Source organism: Hemiscyllium ocellatum, chromosome 11 (genome assembly GCF_020745735.1).
Source record: "Hemiscyllium ocellatum isolate sHemOce1 chromosome 11, sHemOce1.pat.X.cur, whole genome shotgun sequence".
NCBI lineage: Eukaryota > Metazoa > Chordata > Chondrichthyes > Orectolobiformes > Hemiscylliidae > Hemiscyllium > Hemiscyllium ocellatum.
In genome coordinates, this window is record NC_083411.1 from 98,700,261 (window position 1) to 98,715,729 (window position 15,469).

General features: G+C 37.6%; 1 protein-coding gene across 3 annotated transcripts in view; it reads right to left on the reverse strand.

Annotated features, from left to right (window-relative positions):
- dlg3 (discs, large homolog 3 (Drosophila)) overlaps window positions 1–15,469 on the reverse strand; it is a 187,947-nt gene that overhangs the window by 14,032 nt on the left and 158,446 nt on the right. For all 3 annotated transcript variants that reach the window (XM_060832753.1, XM_060832754.1, XM_060832755.1), the window contains 5 exons: window positions 13,678–13,753; window positions 7,867–7,966; window positions 5,125–5,166; window positions 4,343–4,393; window positions 1,585–1,686 (listed from right to left, as the gene is read on the reverse strand). In XM_060832753.1, coding sequence (XP_060688736.1) covers window positions 1,585–1,686; window positions 4,343–4,393; window positions 5,125–5,166; window positions 7,867–7,966; window positions 13,678–13,753 — 371 coding nt within the window. The remainder of the gene's footprint in view (window positions 1–1,584; window positions 1,687–4,342; window positions 4,394–5,124; window positions 5,167–7,866; window positions 7,967–13,677; window positions 13,754–15,469) is intronic.

The window sequence follows — 15,469 nt, forward strand, 5'->3', positions numbered from 1 at the left end:
TCTCCTTCCGAGAGTTACAGTTTGTACATAATCTCTATGCTGTAAAATTCTATAAAGTTTATTAAATACTAAAATCCTGCCATAATTTGACCACTAGGTGTCCTCTCATACCAGTGTTTTATTGGGGTATTTCTCCCTGGTTTGCTTAATCTTCAGCTAGGAATCCTCTCAGAACACTTATGTTTGATTTTGGCACTATTGTTTTATCAGAAGTACAGTGGAAACATTAATAATTTTTCACTGGATTTTATGGATTTACAGCAGCAAGACAAGAACAGCTCCAAGGAAATTATTGGGTTTTGAATTAAATCCAGATTGAATCCATCCATACTGATGAACTGAGATATGCTTCTGTCTGGATTCATATTATTTTTATCATAATGAACAAAAGCATCAACATCCCTCTTTATGTATTGTCAGGTTCATAGTTGATGTTAGCAGAGCTGTCAAACTAAGGGACTTAGTAGGTGCCTGGAGTAATTGGATTTTTGTACACTCGTATTTTAATTTACTAGCACTGTAGTGTTATCATTAAACACCAATAAAAAGCCATGATTATTTGCATAATACACTTTTACAGAATAGGATTTCTGGGTAAATATCAATATTTCTAGGAATCCCTTGTGATTGCCTATGATATCTTAAAGAGAACTGTAAAGATCACATCTTTTAATTTTCTTCATTTCAGATTCTAAACCAAAATGGGAAAAGGAGTACTTAAACCAAGGACTGCAGAAGGAGTTGCTGCACTTTTAAAAACAAGCTACTCTGAGTTGAATTTACACCGCTAGTTTGTTTAAGCAATGGGAGAAGATGCGTGTGTATTCAGAGAAAGCTTCATCCTGAATCAATCAACATAACAACAACTCGGACTGCCTCCAAGCTAGCTTTTGTGTGAACAGTGTAGAGACAGAGATCTCCAGATTGAAAGAGACAGCATCCTTTTTTCCCCCTCTGCAGTGAAGTAAACAAAAAAGAAAGGCAGTTAGCCGTTCTTTCTCACCATTTGCCAAAAGCTGTTGCCTCTATTCAGTGACTGAAAAACTGAACAATTATGTGTCAATCCCTCTTCCCCATGTCTTTAGCAAAGAAAGGGCTTGGCTATGATCAGAAATCTAAAGGATTAGGGATATCTCCATGAATCTTATGGACCTGCTATTGAATGGTATTTCTCCTTTTTTTTGCCCCTTTACCCATAACATCTGTATTTATTTGTTTGCTTGTGTGTGTGCGTGCGTAAAGGTTTAAGAAGGGGTTACAGTTTCAGCTAATCAAATTGTTTGTTAATAATTTATATTTGTGTTTCCTTGTGGTTAGAATTGATTTATTTATCATAAATAGTAGTTCACATTAAGAACAGAAACCCTGTTTTTTTTTGTTAACCCGAGTCTAGAAGACATGTAATTTGGAGACTTCTAGTATTGTGGTCAAAACTTTAACTTTTGTGACAACCCTGGGAGTAATGGAGCTTGAGTATCAATGCACTTTCCCCAAGTGAATTGTCAGAACACACAATGGATTATCACTACTTTGAATCCAAAAGTAGATGTTTAATAGATAAGATGATATTTTTGAAGTACTTACGTGGTACACAGGAACCAAATTTATTTGGAAACTCTGAAATCAAATCATCATTAATTCTGTCCTTCATTGGTCCCAGAATTATTATTGGCCGAGCATAGTGAACTGAAATTTAAAAACATCAATTAAAAAAGAATTAACTATTATATAGAACGAAACATATTAAATAGTTTAAGCACCACCACTCCTACCATCCCACAATTATTTACGTCTAAAAAATGCAGTGCAGCAACTCATCAAGATTTCTGCAGCAGTAATTCCAACTGCCTTTCCAAGTCACTTCTTATCCGGAGATGGATGTAAGCATTCCTTCATATAACTGCATACAAAGTCTAGAAACTCCTATTTGAAAAACAGTGATAGCCTCCGCCATTTCTCTCTTTTCTGTTCATTCTGCACTTTGAATTAATCTCCTTGTTAGCAAAAATGTGTTCTACTACACAAACTGTAAGAAATATTATTGAACCAAGACTAATTTAAATTAGGTGTTAATAAAGATGTCCATGAAATTGTTCATGCACCCAATGTGCCAATTTATCATTTTTTTACTTAACAATGTGCATTAAAAAACATCATTTTCTCACTTGTTGGAAGGGATCTGTAAAAGCTGTGCTAATCATTAACTTTTACCACCATTCAAATGTTTTATAATTGTTTTCAGTGCTCCTATCTCCTCACATGTATCGGAAGACAAAAGACCAAGGTAACAAATTGTACTAGAGGTGGATTATCTAATTATTCTAAGAAACAGAATTTTCTTACAATTTTTGAGAAGATTTGTAGCTCAGGTTGATGCTGAGTATGTATGTTAGCTTGCTGAGCTAGAAGGTTTATTTTCAGATGTTTTGTCACCATACTAGGTAAAATCATAGTGAGAGTTTCCAGTGAAGCACTGGTGGTAAGTACCGCCTCTCTATTTATTTGAAGCTGTACACCATCAACAATATCCTGACAGGCAAAACAGTTTACAAAAGAGGAGGAAAAGGACAACAGACTCCCATTCCTAGACGTGACAGTTGAACATACATTTAACGAAGAGCTTCAAACCAGCGTCTAAAGAAAAACAACACAGACCAGATATTTAACGTAAGAAGCACAAACACCCACAAATGGAGCTGCATCAAGACATTATTTCAACAAGCCACATCACACTGCAGCACCCAAGAACTACAAAAAGCAGAAAAATATTTCTACAATGTTTTCAAGAAAAATGGGTACCCAATAAACACAATCCGCCGATTCCTCAGAAACGAACCCAAACAAGCAGACACAATGCAACCAAAAACTATAGCCACATTACCTTACGTCAAAGGCATATCAGAAATGACTACCAGACTACTCAGACCCCTTGGAATCATGGTAGCCCACAAACCTACCGACACACTTAAACAGTGACTAATGAACCTAAAAGATCCATTTGATACTACCAGCAAAACTAATGACATTTACCATGCAAGAACTCTTAAAAAAAAACTACATTGGACAAACTAGCAGGAAACTTGCCACCAGGATACATAAACACCAACTGGCACACCAAAAGACATGACCCACCATCACTATTTTCTATACATTTAGACAAAGAAGGACACTACTTTGACTGGGACAATACACACATCCTAGGACAGGCGAAACAAAGACATGCATGAGAATTTTTAGAAGTATGGCATTCTAACCAGAACTTCATTAATAAACACATTGATTTAGATCCTATCTACCTTCCCTTGGAAAAAACGAACTGGAAATGACACCATCCACCTTAAGAAACCAAGACCTATAAATAGAGAGGGGGGACATACCACCAGCGCTTCACCAGAGACACTCTGTGATGATGTTACCTAGTATGGTGACGAAATGTCTGAAAACAAACCTACAAAGTAACTTACATTCTTATTCTAAGAAACAATACATAACGGCAGACTGGTTGCCACTGAATACAGAGAGTAAAAAATGAGGTCTGCAGATGCTGGAGATCACAGCTGAAAATGTGTTGCTGGTCAAAGCACAGCAGGCCAGGCAGCATCTCAGGAATAGGGAATTCGACGTTTCGAGCATAAGCCCTTCATCAGGAATGAAGGACTTTCATTCCTGATGAAGGGCTTATGCTCGAAACGTCGAATTCCCTATTCCTGAGATGCTGCCTGGCCTGCTGTGCTTTGACCAGCAACACATTTTCAACTGAATACAGAGATAAAATAGACCTGAGGTTATAGGGATCGGACTGCAGAAGAAAAGAGAGCTCTCGTTACTTTTGTTTCCAGGCTTTTACAGAGGATTCCTTAACAGAAAATTAATACAAAGAATATTGCAAACAAGAGCAATATTTATCCTCGAAACATGGCAGTTCCAGAGGTAAAAGTAACTCTCATGCTGTCATGTAGGGAGTTCCAGCAATGGAAAACAGCCGGCAAAAGAAATGGTGACATGATTAGTAAGGATAGTGAGTTACACAAAAGCAAAATAGTGTTGATGGTGGAGATGGAACTGGAATTAGCTGATGATGTCCCATGCACTTGCTACAGAATAGCACTCAAGCTACCAAAAAAATATTAGGCTTACGTCTAGATTTAATAGAATGTCACAGAATAGAAGGCACTCATTTGGTCTCTTGAATTGCATGCCCACTGATCCTATATGATGGGGTTAGGACTTCTGATTATAACGTATTAGCACAGTAACTTCCTACACATTGCCAACTGAATACTTTCAAACACAATATTATAACTTTCTACAAAAGTGGTTTGATCTGAAAATGTCTACTTACTCTCCAAGCGAGTCACTGCTTCATAAGAAAGAACAGTATCATCCTGACCCTCTATGAAGGAGGAAAATAGAAAAACATTACAATCAGCTGAAATCCTCCTCATTTAAACGATGCTCACCCCATAACATCCTCTTGCGCCTGAATTTCAACTGCTTTTCATCCATTTCTCTACAATCTGTCAGCACTAGCTTAAATCTAATCCATTAGGAATTCAGCTTGAGAACAGTTGGAGAATACAAAAGGGAATTATAAGTCAGTCTGTCAGTGTAGGTGAAAATTCATCATTTATATTAAGGTATCCATCTTACTGCTAAGTCTGGTGAGTATCCCATGTTATGGCAGACTGGGGCTGGAGCAAATAAAAAGCAACAATGAACTGCATCTTTATGAATTCCAGGACCATTGACCCAGCACAGAATATGTGGAAAGTGAGCAGTCCAGACTGTCCTGCTCATTGCTGGATAAATGCAGCTTAAATGGTGTATGTCAACTATTTGATTAATTTTAAAGAGACTGAAGTTGGAGGCTCCAACTCATAAGGTAGAGTGGTGACAGCCAAGAGAGCTTGGGCTCCAAGCTCTTCTTTAGTCCTAATTAGGGCTAAGATCCTGATTGTCTATCCAAACAAAAATCAATTGAATAGGTTGATGGCCTCATGATAAGGCTATGCAGGTGGTCAGTGTTCCCAACCGTTTGTCCCACCTGAAGACAGGACCTGTGGAGACAAATGACCTGCAAAGGGAGAAGAAAAATAAATGAAGGAACCCAAAGGGGTTACTTACTGGAGCTGCTTTCACTGTCACTGGTGTTGGACGTCATACACTCTGCAAAAAAGCAAGGTGCCAGAGTTTCAGGTTATAAAAGGAGCATACAACAGATGGGCAGACTGTCCTTTGTTACGTGTTTCTGATTACAATGTACTGGCATAGTAACTTCCTGAACATTACTAACACTGAATATTTTCATGTAGGTTTGGAAAAATGCACTGATCAAAAATTTTAGACTGATTCTTATTAGATTTTTGTTTACTACAAAAAATTTGTTGTCCCCTGTGGGATATGATTCTGCTGTTAGCAACAGGTCTGAATATATAAAGCTCTTGGATATTCACAGCCATTATCCTTCATTGCTATGGTGAGGATAATCTCATAGGCTGATGTTCTAATGCAGAATGCTTAGTTCTGTGTTGCGTCACACAGATGAAATGTACTTCCCTCATGCACATCATTGCCACCACAACATACAAGATCCTAGCAAGTGCAGCAGGGACTTTCTTAGAAATAAAAACTGACTTTCAACCACCTGTGCACTGCCAGACTCATCCAGTGCCTTCATCAGCTGGACTATCAGTTCTGCCAGAAAAAAAACCTGGTAGAAGTGAGATCAAGAAACCAAGGAACGAATCTTATGAAGAGTAGCAATAAGTCAGATTGTCACTACTCTTTTTCACTTACCCTGCTCCAGAGCTCCATGATTTGAACCTCTTCAGAAATGCAAAGTGTTCCTGTTCAGGAAGCCTTCTAGCACAGTACAGAATCAATGCTAGAGGCCAAAATACACCTGCTTTCTACAGCAGTAACTTCCATATTCCAATATTTAACAGCCGAAAAACTCTTTGGCAAGGAGAAAGGGTAAATGCGTAACATAAATGGATGAGAGAATAGGATGACTGGTGGCTGGGCAAGGAGGAGTTGTTCAGTTAGGTGACAGGTTCAGTGAAAAATCGAAAGGTGGGAGGATGGGCAAATAAGTGAAGGGATACAGGTAGCAGGCAAGTGGATGAGGACATGATAGGTCAGGAATTGCAGGTCAGGGTAGCATGGAGGTAATCAACTGGGTACCCAGAGAACGGGTCAGTGAGAGTGATTTGAGAGGCCAGATTAAGAGTTAGAATAAGTTTAAATTCCTCTAAATTTTTGTGAATAACTATTAAGGTTGGTCTCCAACGCAGAACCGGAGACTTTATCAGAGGGTTCCAAGCGCTGGGCAACTACCCAACAGAAGCTTAACTTTCCTAAGCAATTACTGCATCAGGACTTCTAAGAGGTCCATAATGCATTTTTCAGGGTATGTCTGCTTTCTAGGTATCTGGAGATGAGAAGTTCTAATTCTGAGAAAGGATTCAAACTGAGGATTTAATACATGTTCATACAGTAGGAGTGAGTGATCAGTTAGTTATCTGCAGTGAGAAAGTAATAAAATAACATCATAGCAGCACAGGTCGGGGATTGAGTTAAAACATGCCAAAGTAAGAGATTTAAGCAGTTCTTTACATGGGGAAACTGATATCAGAAGGTACGACTAAAAATACCATTAAACCTGTTGAACCAAGATTATTTCCACATTGGAATATTGGAACAAAAAGCAAAGATTGGTTTGAGAAAGATTAAAATGGATAATTAAACTCCAACTATTTACATCTTGGTTGATAGCTCTGATGTCCAGGGCTGCAGCACCTAATTTGGCACTTCACCATGTAGTTTACGATAGACAGCAACTAATCATTTGCAAAAGCTAAAAACACAACAAACTAAAATCATCCCTTTTTAATTCTCTTTTTATAAACCATATGCATTATAAACACACAAAGTCTCTCAACTTCGACACAAATCCTTTAATGGTGCACAAAATTATACGGCATCAGTTACGTGATTTACATTGCATTAAACGACTGAGTGTTGATTAAGAATTTATTGTACAATTAAACTGATAAAATATTAACTTGTAACTTAGTTTAATTTGCAACACTGAGTCATCATTTTGGGAATTATCAAAGAGAGGCGGCCCTTAATAACTAGTGTAAAAATGGACTTGAGGCACTGGCAATGCTAATAAAGTTACTCGGGATTACAGCAGAAGTGAAGAAAAATCAGACGTTCCAAGATATGTGTTTGTGATTTCTAGATTCACAAATGTTGGTCTCTCACTTACTCAGGTTCTTCATCCCGTAATAGTCATCACTTAATCCAGGGAACTCCTGGATCCAATCACCGGACAGCAAAAATTTAGAAATAACACAGAAACAAAAAGAGATATAGAAACAGGAAAGGAGTGAATTAGCACCTGGACTCCTGCACAGTGATAGAGCAGAATAGAAGTAGCTATTGGGGCCACTGCAGTTACTGAGGACTTCATTGATTTTAACTGTTCCACCATATGGAGACTAGGGAATATTCAAACAGAATTGTTAGTCTGTTAAATTGAAATTGCATTAGATATATTCAGTGTTAATCCAGATTCAGCAGACATGGTATTACATGAATTTGGGAATGTTATAAAAATAATTACAACTTGTTAATTCTGCAACATAGACACTAATAGCAGATCTCACTCTGCTCACTGTCATACAGAGCAGAATTATACCTCAGTCTGGAACTGCCGAGACCCCATTTGATACATCCATGGAAAAGCATTTGGAACACTGGAACCATTGTACAGACATGTTAGTGTTTGCACCACAGTGAGTTAGTGCTTACAGAATGTTGTTCCCTCTGATCAAACTTCATGTAAGCCTAGTTACTTACGGCCATGATCACCTGTGTGCTCCTGTACAATATTCTCCTTGCTCCTGTAGAAGGTAAACTTTCGAGACAAGATGCTCTTTTTACGCTTGGCTCTGGATGACTGTGAAGGAGAAGAGGATGGATGGAGGACATAGGAGGATGAATGGATGTTTCATTCATGCAAAACACATTGTAAATGTGGATCAGCAATGACATGGTAAGCAAAATCAGATAAACAAGGCTTTTCTTGACTGTGCTGGATGACATCTTCTCTCAATAACCAAATTCTTTCACGTGACACAATCAGCCAGCCAAGTTTCATTAAACCAAAATTTGCCATTACTTGTTAACAATCTGGGCTCTCCAACAGCTCTAGTTCAGAACTTAACTCCTAATCCAATACATTCCAACACATACTATATTTCATATCAAAATTCCAGACTGTAATGAAACTATAGGCTGATGTGTTGCTGGAAAAGCGCAGCAGGTCAGGCAGCATCCAAGGAGCAGGAGAATCGACGTTTCTTCAGGAATGAGGACGATTCGAAATGTCGATTCTCCTGCTCCTTGGATGCTGCCTGACCTGCTGTGCTTTTCCAGCAACACATTTTCAGCTTTGATCTCCAGTATCTGCAGTCCTCACTTTCTCCTATCGGCTGATGTGCCTATTTACTGCTTAGACATTTGTATCTAACAGCAGTTCAAGTACTGGAATGAATCCTGATAATGACTGAAGATGTTTATGTGGCTAGAAGCAGAATTTATGGACAATTTACTGCATTCATGCTGGTTCAAGATGCCCTTATCAATTGGTAGCACATGCCAGAACTTCCAATACACACTTGACTTGGACTTTTCAATTACTGTCAGAATTTTACCAGTGTGCCATCTCAAATTGTTACGTATGCCTAAATATGCTTATTGGTAGGTAAGACTTACTGACTCTAGTCCAGAATCAAAGTTACCCTAAGAATATGGTCTCTGTAGTATTAGATACAATGTTCATATGGATCTGGAGAAATGACAAATAAATCACAATATAAGGGACTAGATATTCACCTGAATGTTGTTTCCAAAATGTTAACATTCACATCCTATAGCAGAATGGCAGAGGTTAAGTTCTGTACCAAAATGTTGAAATTGATTGCAAAACTCTTGACCGTTATTGTGACTTGTGAAGCTCTCCAACTCGGACAGGACTAACTCAGCCAGGATTTGCCCATCCCCAGCAGTATTAGCAAATAGAGCCTGGTACTTGATGGTGCCAAGTATTGACGGATACATTTTCCCCTTGGATTTTACAGTCATTGCATCACCATGTTTACAACTTGTAAAGGGAAATGTTTGAAATGATAACATTATAGGAAAAATTAAATAACAAATAACAAATGAAACTATCCCAGACCAAGCACACACACTCCAGCCTTTGAGACTGGATTGTATTAGACAGACTGATATCACTGAACACATTTAATTGAAGCACTGTGAAGGTCAATTTCAGTCTTTGCATTTCTGTTTAGTCTGAATCAAATTCTCCAATTTACATTAAAGCTATAATAGAAACTGTGGTCTCAAAAGACAGAGGATGTCATTCAACCTTTTTATTCTTCTCACTGGTTGAAGTTAAAGTCTACGATCGTAGGAATTGTTGGAACTTAGGAGGCAGGAAACAGCAGAAAAATCTAATGCACAGCCCAAGTAGTAAAAGTAACTAAGTTACCAAGCCTAAAAAAGCACACCATTGGTGTCTCACTAGTTTCACCCCACCCAGTGTTGATACTGCCAGGAAGTACACCTCGCAAATACTACGAATCAATGGAATCAAATCCCTTATTGCGTGTAAAGTTAATTCCTCTAGATGGCACTAATACGATCTAAGAAATACATGCTCAACCAGCACCCACCCCCCCTTGCCAAAACTAGCCATACAGTATTAATATCCCTAAAGAATCCATGGTAACTTCTGAGAAGAATGTACAACTTCCCCCTCCCACCTCAAAAATATTAATATTCCCTGCATACATGCACCAGCAACAATCCAAAGTGTAAATGCCCCTGTTAATACTAAAGTCCTCAGCTTTATATAGCACAATATCAACAGCACACAAAGTGCCAAACCACTCCCCAACCATCCTGTTACAGCCATATCCTAATTCATTTCTGTAACCAACTCCAGTCTTTCGAATTCCTCTCCCAACTCCAGGACCTAATGTGGTCTATTATCCTTTGTTACGGTTTGCTGGTCTGGAGAGAAATAAGCAGTTTATATTTTAAAGTCAAAACAGCCTGATAATTTAAAGATAATGAAAATTGAAAATAATGGATATTAAGTGCTGCAATGCTGGTATCAGATAGATGGAATGTGAGGCAGCATTACTATTTATTATTAGGAATGTATATCTGTGATTTTGACATTTTAAAGGACCTCCTTATTTGCAATAAATATTCTATTAGATGTGAGCACCCCTACTATTTTTTCAACAACTTATATTCATGAATCACCTATAAATGTAAAAAAAGATTACAAAGCGTTTCAGACACTTCATCAAGAAATATCAATGCTAAATTAGAAAAAGGATGGTAAGCAAAGATGATCCAAAAAACTTGGTCAGATATAGATTTTAAGAAAATCTCATGATACAAATTACTAAGTCCCAAGTGGATGTATAAACAGCTAGAATTGAGGGAACAGAACTGGTTGCAGGAAGTTGAAATTCTGTTATGGGAAGGAGTTGCAAGACAGATTGAATGAAAACCAAAAAAAAACACTAATGTATGATTGTAAATGCATGGTTTTGGAGGTGAGATTCAATGCAAATGTCACTGTTTGTGATGATGACAACTTCCTGGATGCAAATCCAACCCATTCTCTTTGACAAAGGTCACAATAACCTGGGTTGCAAAACCACACGTGCAAGCTCAGAATTAACGCAGCTACAATCATTCTATTAGCAGCTTTGTACATAAGCACTAAACGAACCAAAGGAAGCTGGAAATCAGAACCAAAACACATGAGCACTCTTTCAGCAGTCTGTTCAACTGGGCCTCAAAAACCAGAACAAAAACATTGCGTAGGACTGATTTTGTGATCTGCACATATCAGAAAGACAAAGGCTAAGTGAACATGGCCAACAGAATATAATGCGAAAAAAGTGAGGTTAACCATTTTGGTAAGAGGAAAAGTGATGGAACAAATTTTTAAATAGGGAGAGATTGGGAACTATTGATGTCCATAGTATCCTACATGTCCTTGATAATAAGTCACAGAATGCAAACATGCACATACAGCAACTGAGAAAATAAGTGTTAAGTTGGCCTTTATTGCAAACAGATTAAAGAGGAGTAAAGATGCCTTGTTTCAACTGTATAAAACTACGCTGAGACCACAACTCTAATATTGTATACAGTTTTGGATCAGGGATTTGGATTCCTGCCTGAAACATCAATTCTCTTGCTCCCTGGATGCTACCTGAACTGTTGTGCTTTTCCAGCACCACACTCTCAACTCTGAACGCCAGCATTTGCAGTCCTTAAGGAAGGATATACTTGTCACAGAGGAGTGCAAAACAATACATTCTTGGGAGGACAGAACTTCCTTTGAGGAAACTGGATTGTATTCTGTAGAGATCATATTTAAATACACAGATCTTTTTATAGGGTTTCATAGGGTAAATGGAGGAAAGAGTCCTAACACATCCCCATATACAGTAGCCCTTCCCCTATCCACCCCAAGCTGGGGAAGTTAAATTCCAGGGGAATGGAGTTACAAATTACAGCACAAGCTTTTTAGGACTGTGATGAGGAGGAATTTTTTAGGTCAATGAAGGGTAAATCTTTGGAATTCTATACCCAAGAGGGCTATGGAGTCTCAAGTATGTTAAAAATAAAAATCAATAGGTTTCTAAATATCAAAGACTGAGATCACTCTTCCCTAAATGTTCTTTCAAAATAATATTTTCAATTAGCCCTCCTTTCATTACACGATACTAAATAGCATTTTCTGTAGTTAGTCTGTCAATACACTGCTTTAGAAATCCACCCTTAACATATTTCAGAAAGTTGTCCTCCAGTTTAGTGCTCAGTTGGTTTACTGAGTCCATATGCAGATTGAAGTCACTCATAATAACTATGTTTTCTGTGCTATATACTTCTCTCGCTAGCTAATTAATACTACACTCCAACTCTACACTACTGTTACTATCTTGTGGCCTCTAAGTAATTTCAACTGATGTCTGCTACCTCATGCAGTTTCTTAGTTCCATGTAAACAAATTCTACACATTCTTCTTTCAAATGTACTGATTCCATCCTTTATTATCAGTATGACTCCACCTCCTTTTCCTTCTTGTCTGTTCTTCCGAAATGTCAAATATCCTTGAATATTCAGTTCCCAGTCCTGTTGACCATGGGCCATGATTATATAATGGCAATTGGATTGTATCCATGTATCCCCAGTTGTGCCTAAGGATCATCTACCCTAGTGCAAATGATGTGTACACTCAGAGAGAGTGCCCTTACACTCAGAGAGAGTGCCCTTAACTCTGTCTTTTTGACACCATGAAGCAAACTCAATGCTTGGCTTAGTTTCTCCTGTTTTCTATTCTCCTTAGCATCTTTACAACTTTCTGTTCTCAGCATGCACAATGCACAACAGACATCTCAAATTCAGACAAAAATTCACCAGCAGTGCCTCTGCAAATCCATGGAAAGGTAGAGGCCCCAATGTCAGTGGCTTCTTTCAGGACAACATCCCGTGCCTCAAGACAATAGTTACTGTCAATCCGCTGGGTTCAGTTGGCCATATCATCCACATGCTCTGCCCAAGATTTCCAAAACAAGTTCTCTAGTCCATGCTCACTTAAGGCAAGTGGCTCCCAAAAGAGCAATGAAAGAATTTCAGATGTCCTCAAAGCACCCAGCAAGAAATGTAGCATTTCCACTAACTCATGGGAATCTCTTGCTCTAGACTGCTCGAACTGGAGAAGAAGCATCTATGAAGAAACCCACCATCCTGAACATCCCCAACCAAGCATGAGTAAATGGGTGATTATGTCAGCAAAGAATGTGAGAGAATGGATTTGCATGGGAGAGTGACTATAAGATTATGAATTAAAATAACTACCAACTTTTAGAATTACCATCTCACTGATGCAATAGATAGACTTCCTGTATCACAGGCAAGAATAGTTCAATATGACTACATTAAACAGTGCCTTTTTTTTAGTTGTAGTTTCAAGTTTCAGTAAATACAAATGAATTAATTACTTGTCTGAGTTTAGCGAGGTTTCATTTGCAAATGCACTACCTGCTCAATCTTGTAATTGAGGTTTATGACATTCTACTGCCCTGTTTCTGGTGTGGAAATGCTACAGATTGATTACATGTATTGAAACACATCTGGGGCATTGTCAGTTGCATCAGGATAAACTAACATATGAAATACATTCAGAAGCATAGTTATTGTGTTAAAGCAGAAAACCAAGGCTTTTGTATTTTTTATTCTGCTGGAACAGAGCAGTTCTAGGCTTCTGAACAGACTAGTTAGCTCAATGCCATGTTCAAAGTCCCAAAGGGAGTTGGACTCAGGGTCATCCAAGAGATAGAGGTGCTTTCAACTCTAGCATAAAGAAAACAAGAAAATTTGATCATAACTAATTACGCTTTTGTACCAATCAGAAAAATAGTTATATGGTCAAGAGAACAGTGAAGCATTTGGCTCTCAATTTTGCAGGCTGCAAGTAAGTGGAAAAGAAATAAGGGTCAACAATCTCGGCAAAGTTCTCAAATGTTAGTTTTTTTTTCAAGTAGTGTTTTCTCCCCCTCCAAAACTTACCCCTTTCATTTCAATAACTCCAGGCCTGGCATGGAATTTTACGGTTTTTAATCTTGCTCGCTCTTTCTTCTCAACACTGAGAAATGAAAAACACAAAATGAAATGTCAGAAATCAATAACTAGAACCTCCTTGGTCATTATCACTAAAGTCGTGTTCCACTTTGCATACTGTACAGGAAGTTACACAGAGAGACATGCAATGCTGGCTGAGTAGGCTTTGTAACCATGGATCTTTGTACTTATGCCAGTACAGACCAATAATATGTCCGTCTATCAGGCCTAACGGAGATCAAATTGAACAAGAAAGCAATATCTCGTTCAAAACTTACAACAAAGTTCACTTTTTTCACTTAGTCAGGTTAAGGCCATTATTTTGATTAAAGCTTCATGCTGTAAGTTAATTTATCTTGAGAAGAAGACATCACCTGGGGTGACATTACAGTGCAGTTATGAAGGTACTGCTACAGTGCTGAGGATGAAACATTAAAACAAGAAGACAGCTGCCTGTTCAGGATATTCACGAATGAAAAAAAAACAGCATGGACTTTACTTTCAGCAACTAATAACAATTAAAACAAATGAACTAAGCATACATCTCATTCTTATTCCTAAGACCTTGCAATTTTGTCAATAGCTATCATATTTGTTAACACAATCCATTAGGAATGCTGAGGGCTAGTGTGATCCACCATAGAAGGAAACTAATTGACAGCCATCCCAATCAGCAAAGAAGTGTAAATATTCATTTTTTTAAATAAACTAAGCACCCCCACTAGTTGAAAAAAATGTATAAAATGACAAAATATAGTAAATACAGAAGTCTAGGTTGAAATTTAAAAAATGAGCAACATAACAATTTAAATCATAAACTTCCAATAATGTAACCAGAAATGATGTTGAAAAAAAATCAAAAATATCCTAAATCTCTTCACATGCAATTAATTAATCTGTAAGATAATTACTTTATGTTAATAAATATGGTCAATCCTCGGTCAATAGACAGACCCAGAGATGAAATATATAGTTCATTATGTGGTGCAGTTGCAGAAAATGAACTCACTGCCCTTCATTTGATGATGCATGAAATATTCAACATCCACTTGTACAGTAAGTAAGTAGTTTCAAGCTACATTTCCAACAATACAGTACTTCCTTAAGATTCAATTGCAATGTCAGCCTTGACTATGTCTTCTTCAACTCAGACAATGTACTTAATTAATTTACTGATGCAGATAGTAGCATTATTAATTAGGCTAAGCTGACCTCCGAGATATAACGTGCAGACTATTTTTTTTTGAACAGGTGTTTTCTCAAGATTTGTTGAAAGAGGTAAATATTTTAAATGTAATACAGTATTATTTTACAAAGTATCAAAATACTATATTCACACAGATATTGCACCAGCGTTCAAAGACTGAATTTGACTGTTTTATCACTAGCAATACAACTTGACTTATGATAACCTAACTCAGTTAGTGGCAAAACAAAATGCTGGAGTTAGGTAAGCATCTTAAAATCAAGACAGGTGACTTTGCTCTTAGCAGGTTGGGATATTGTGTGTTGGCAGTGAATACAGGTGCCACCAGTTGAGATCACCTTATTTTAACACGGACAATACATTCACAATTTTATTTGTGTAGCCTACCAATAGCACTGGAGACATGATTTCCTAGGGCGAAGTAATAATTGTGGGCAAGTTAACTTGTTAAAGTAATATGATCATGATATAACAGATATATTAAACAGCCTTTTCACATTGATTTTTACAACAGAAGATTGTGAGCAAACTTGA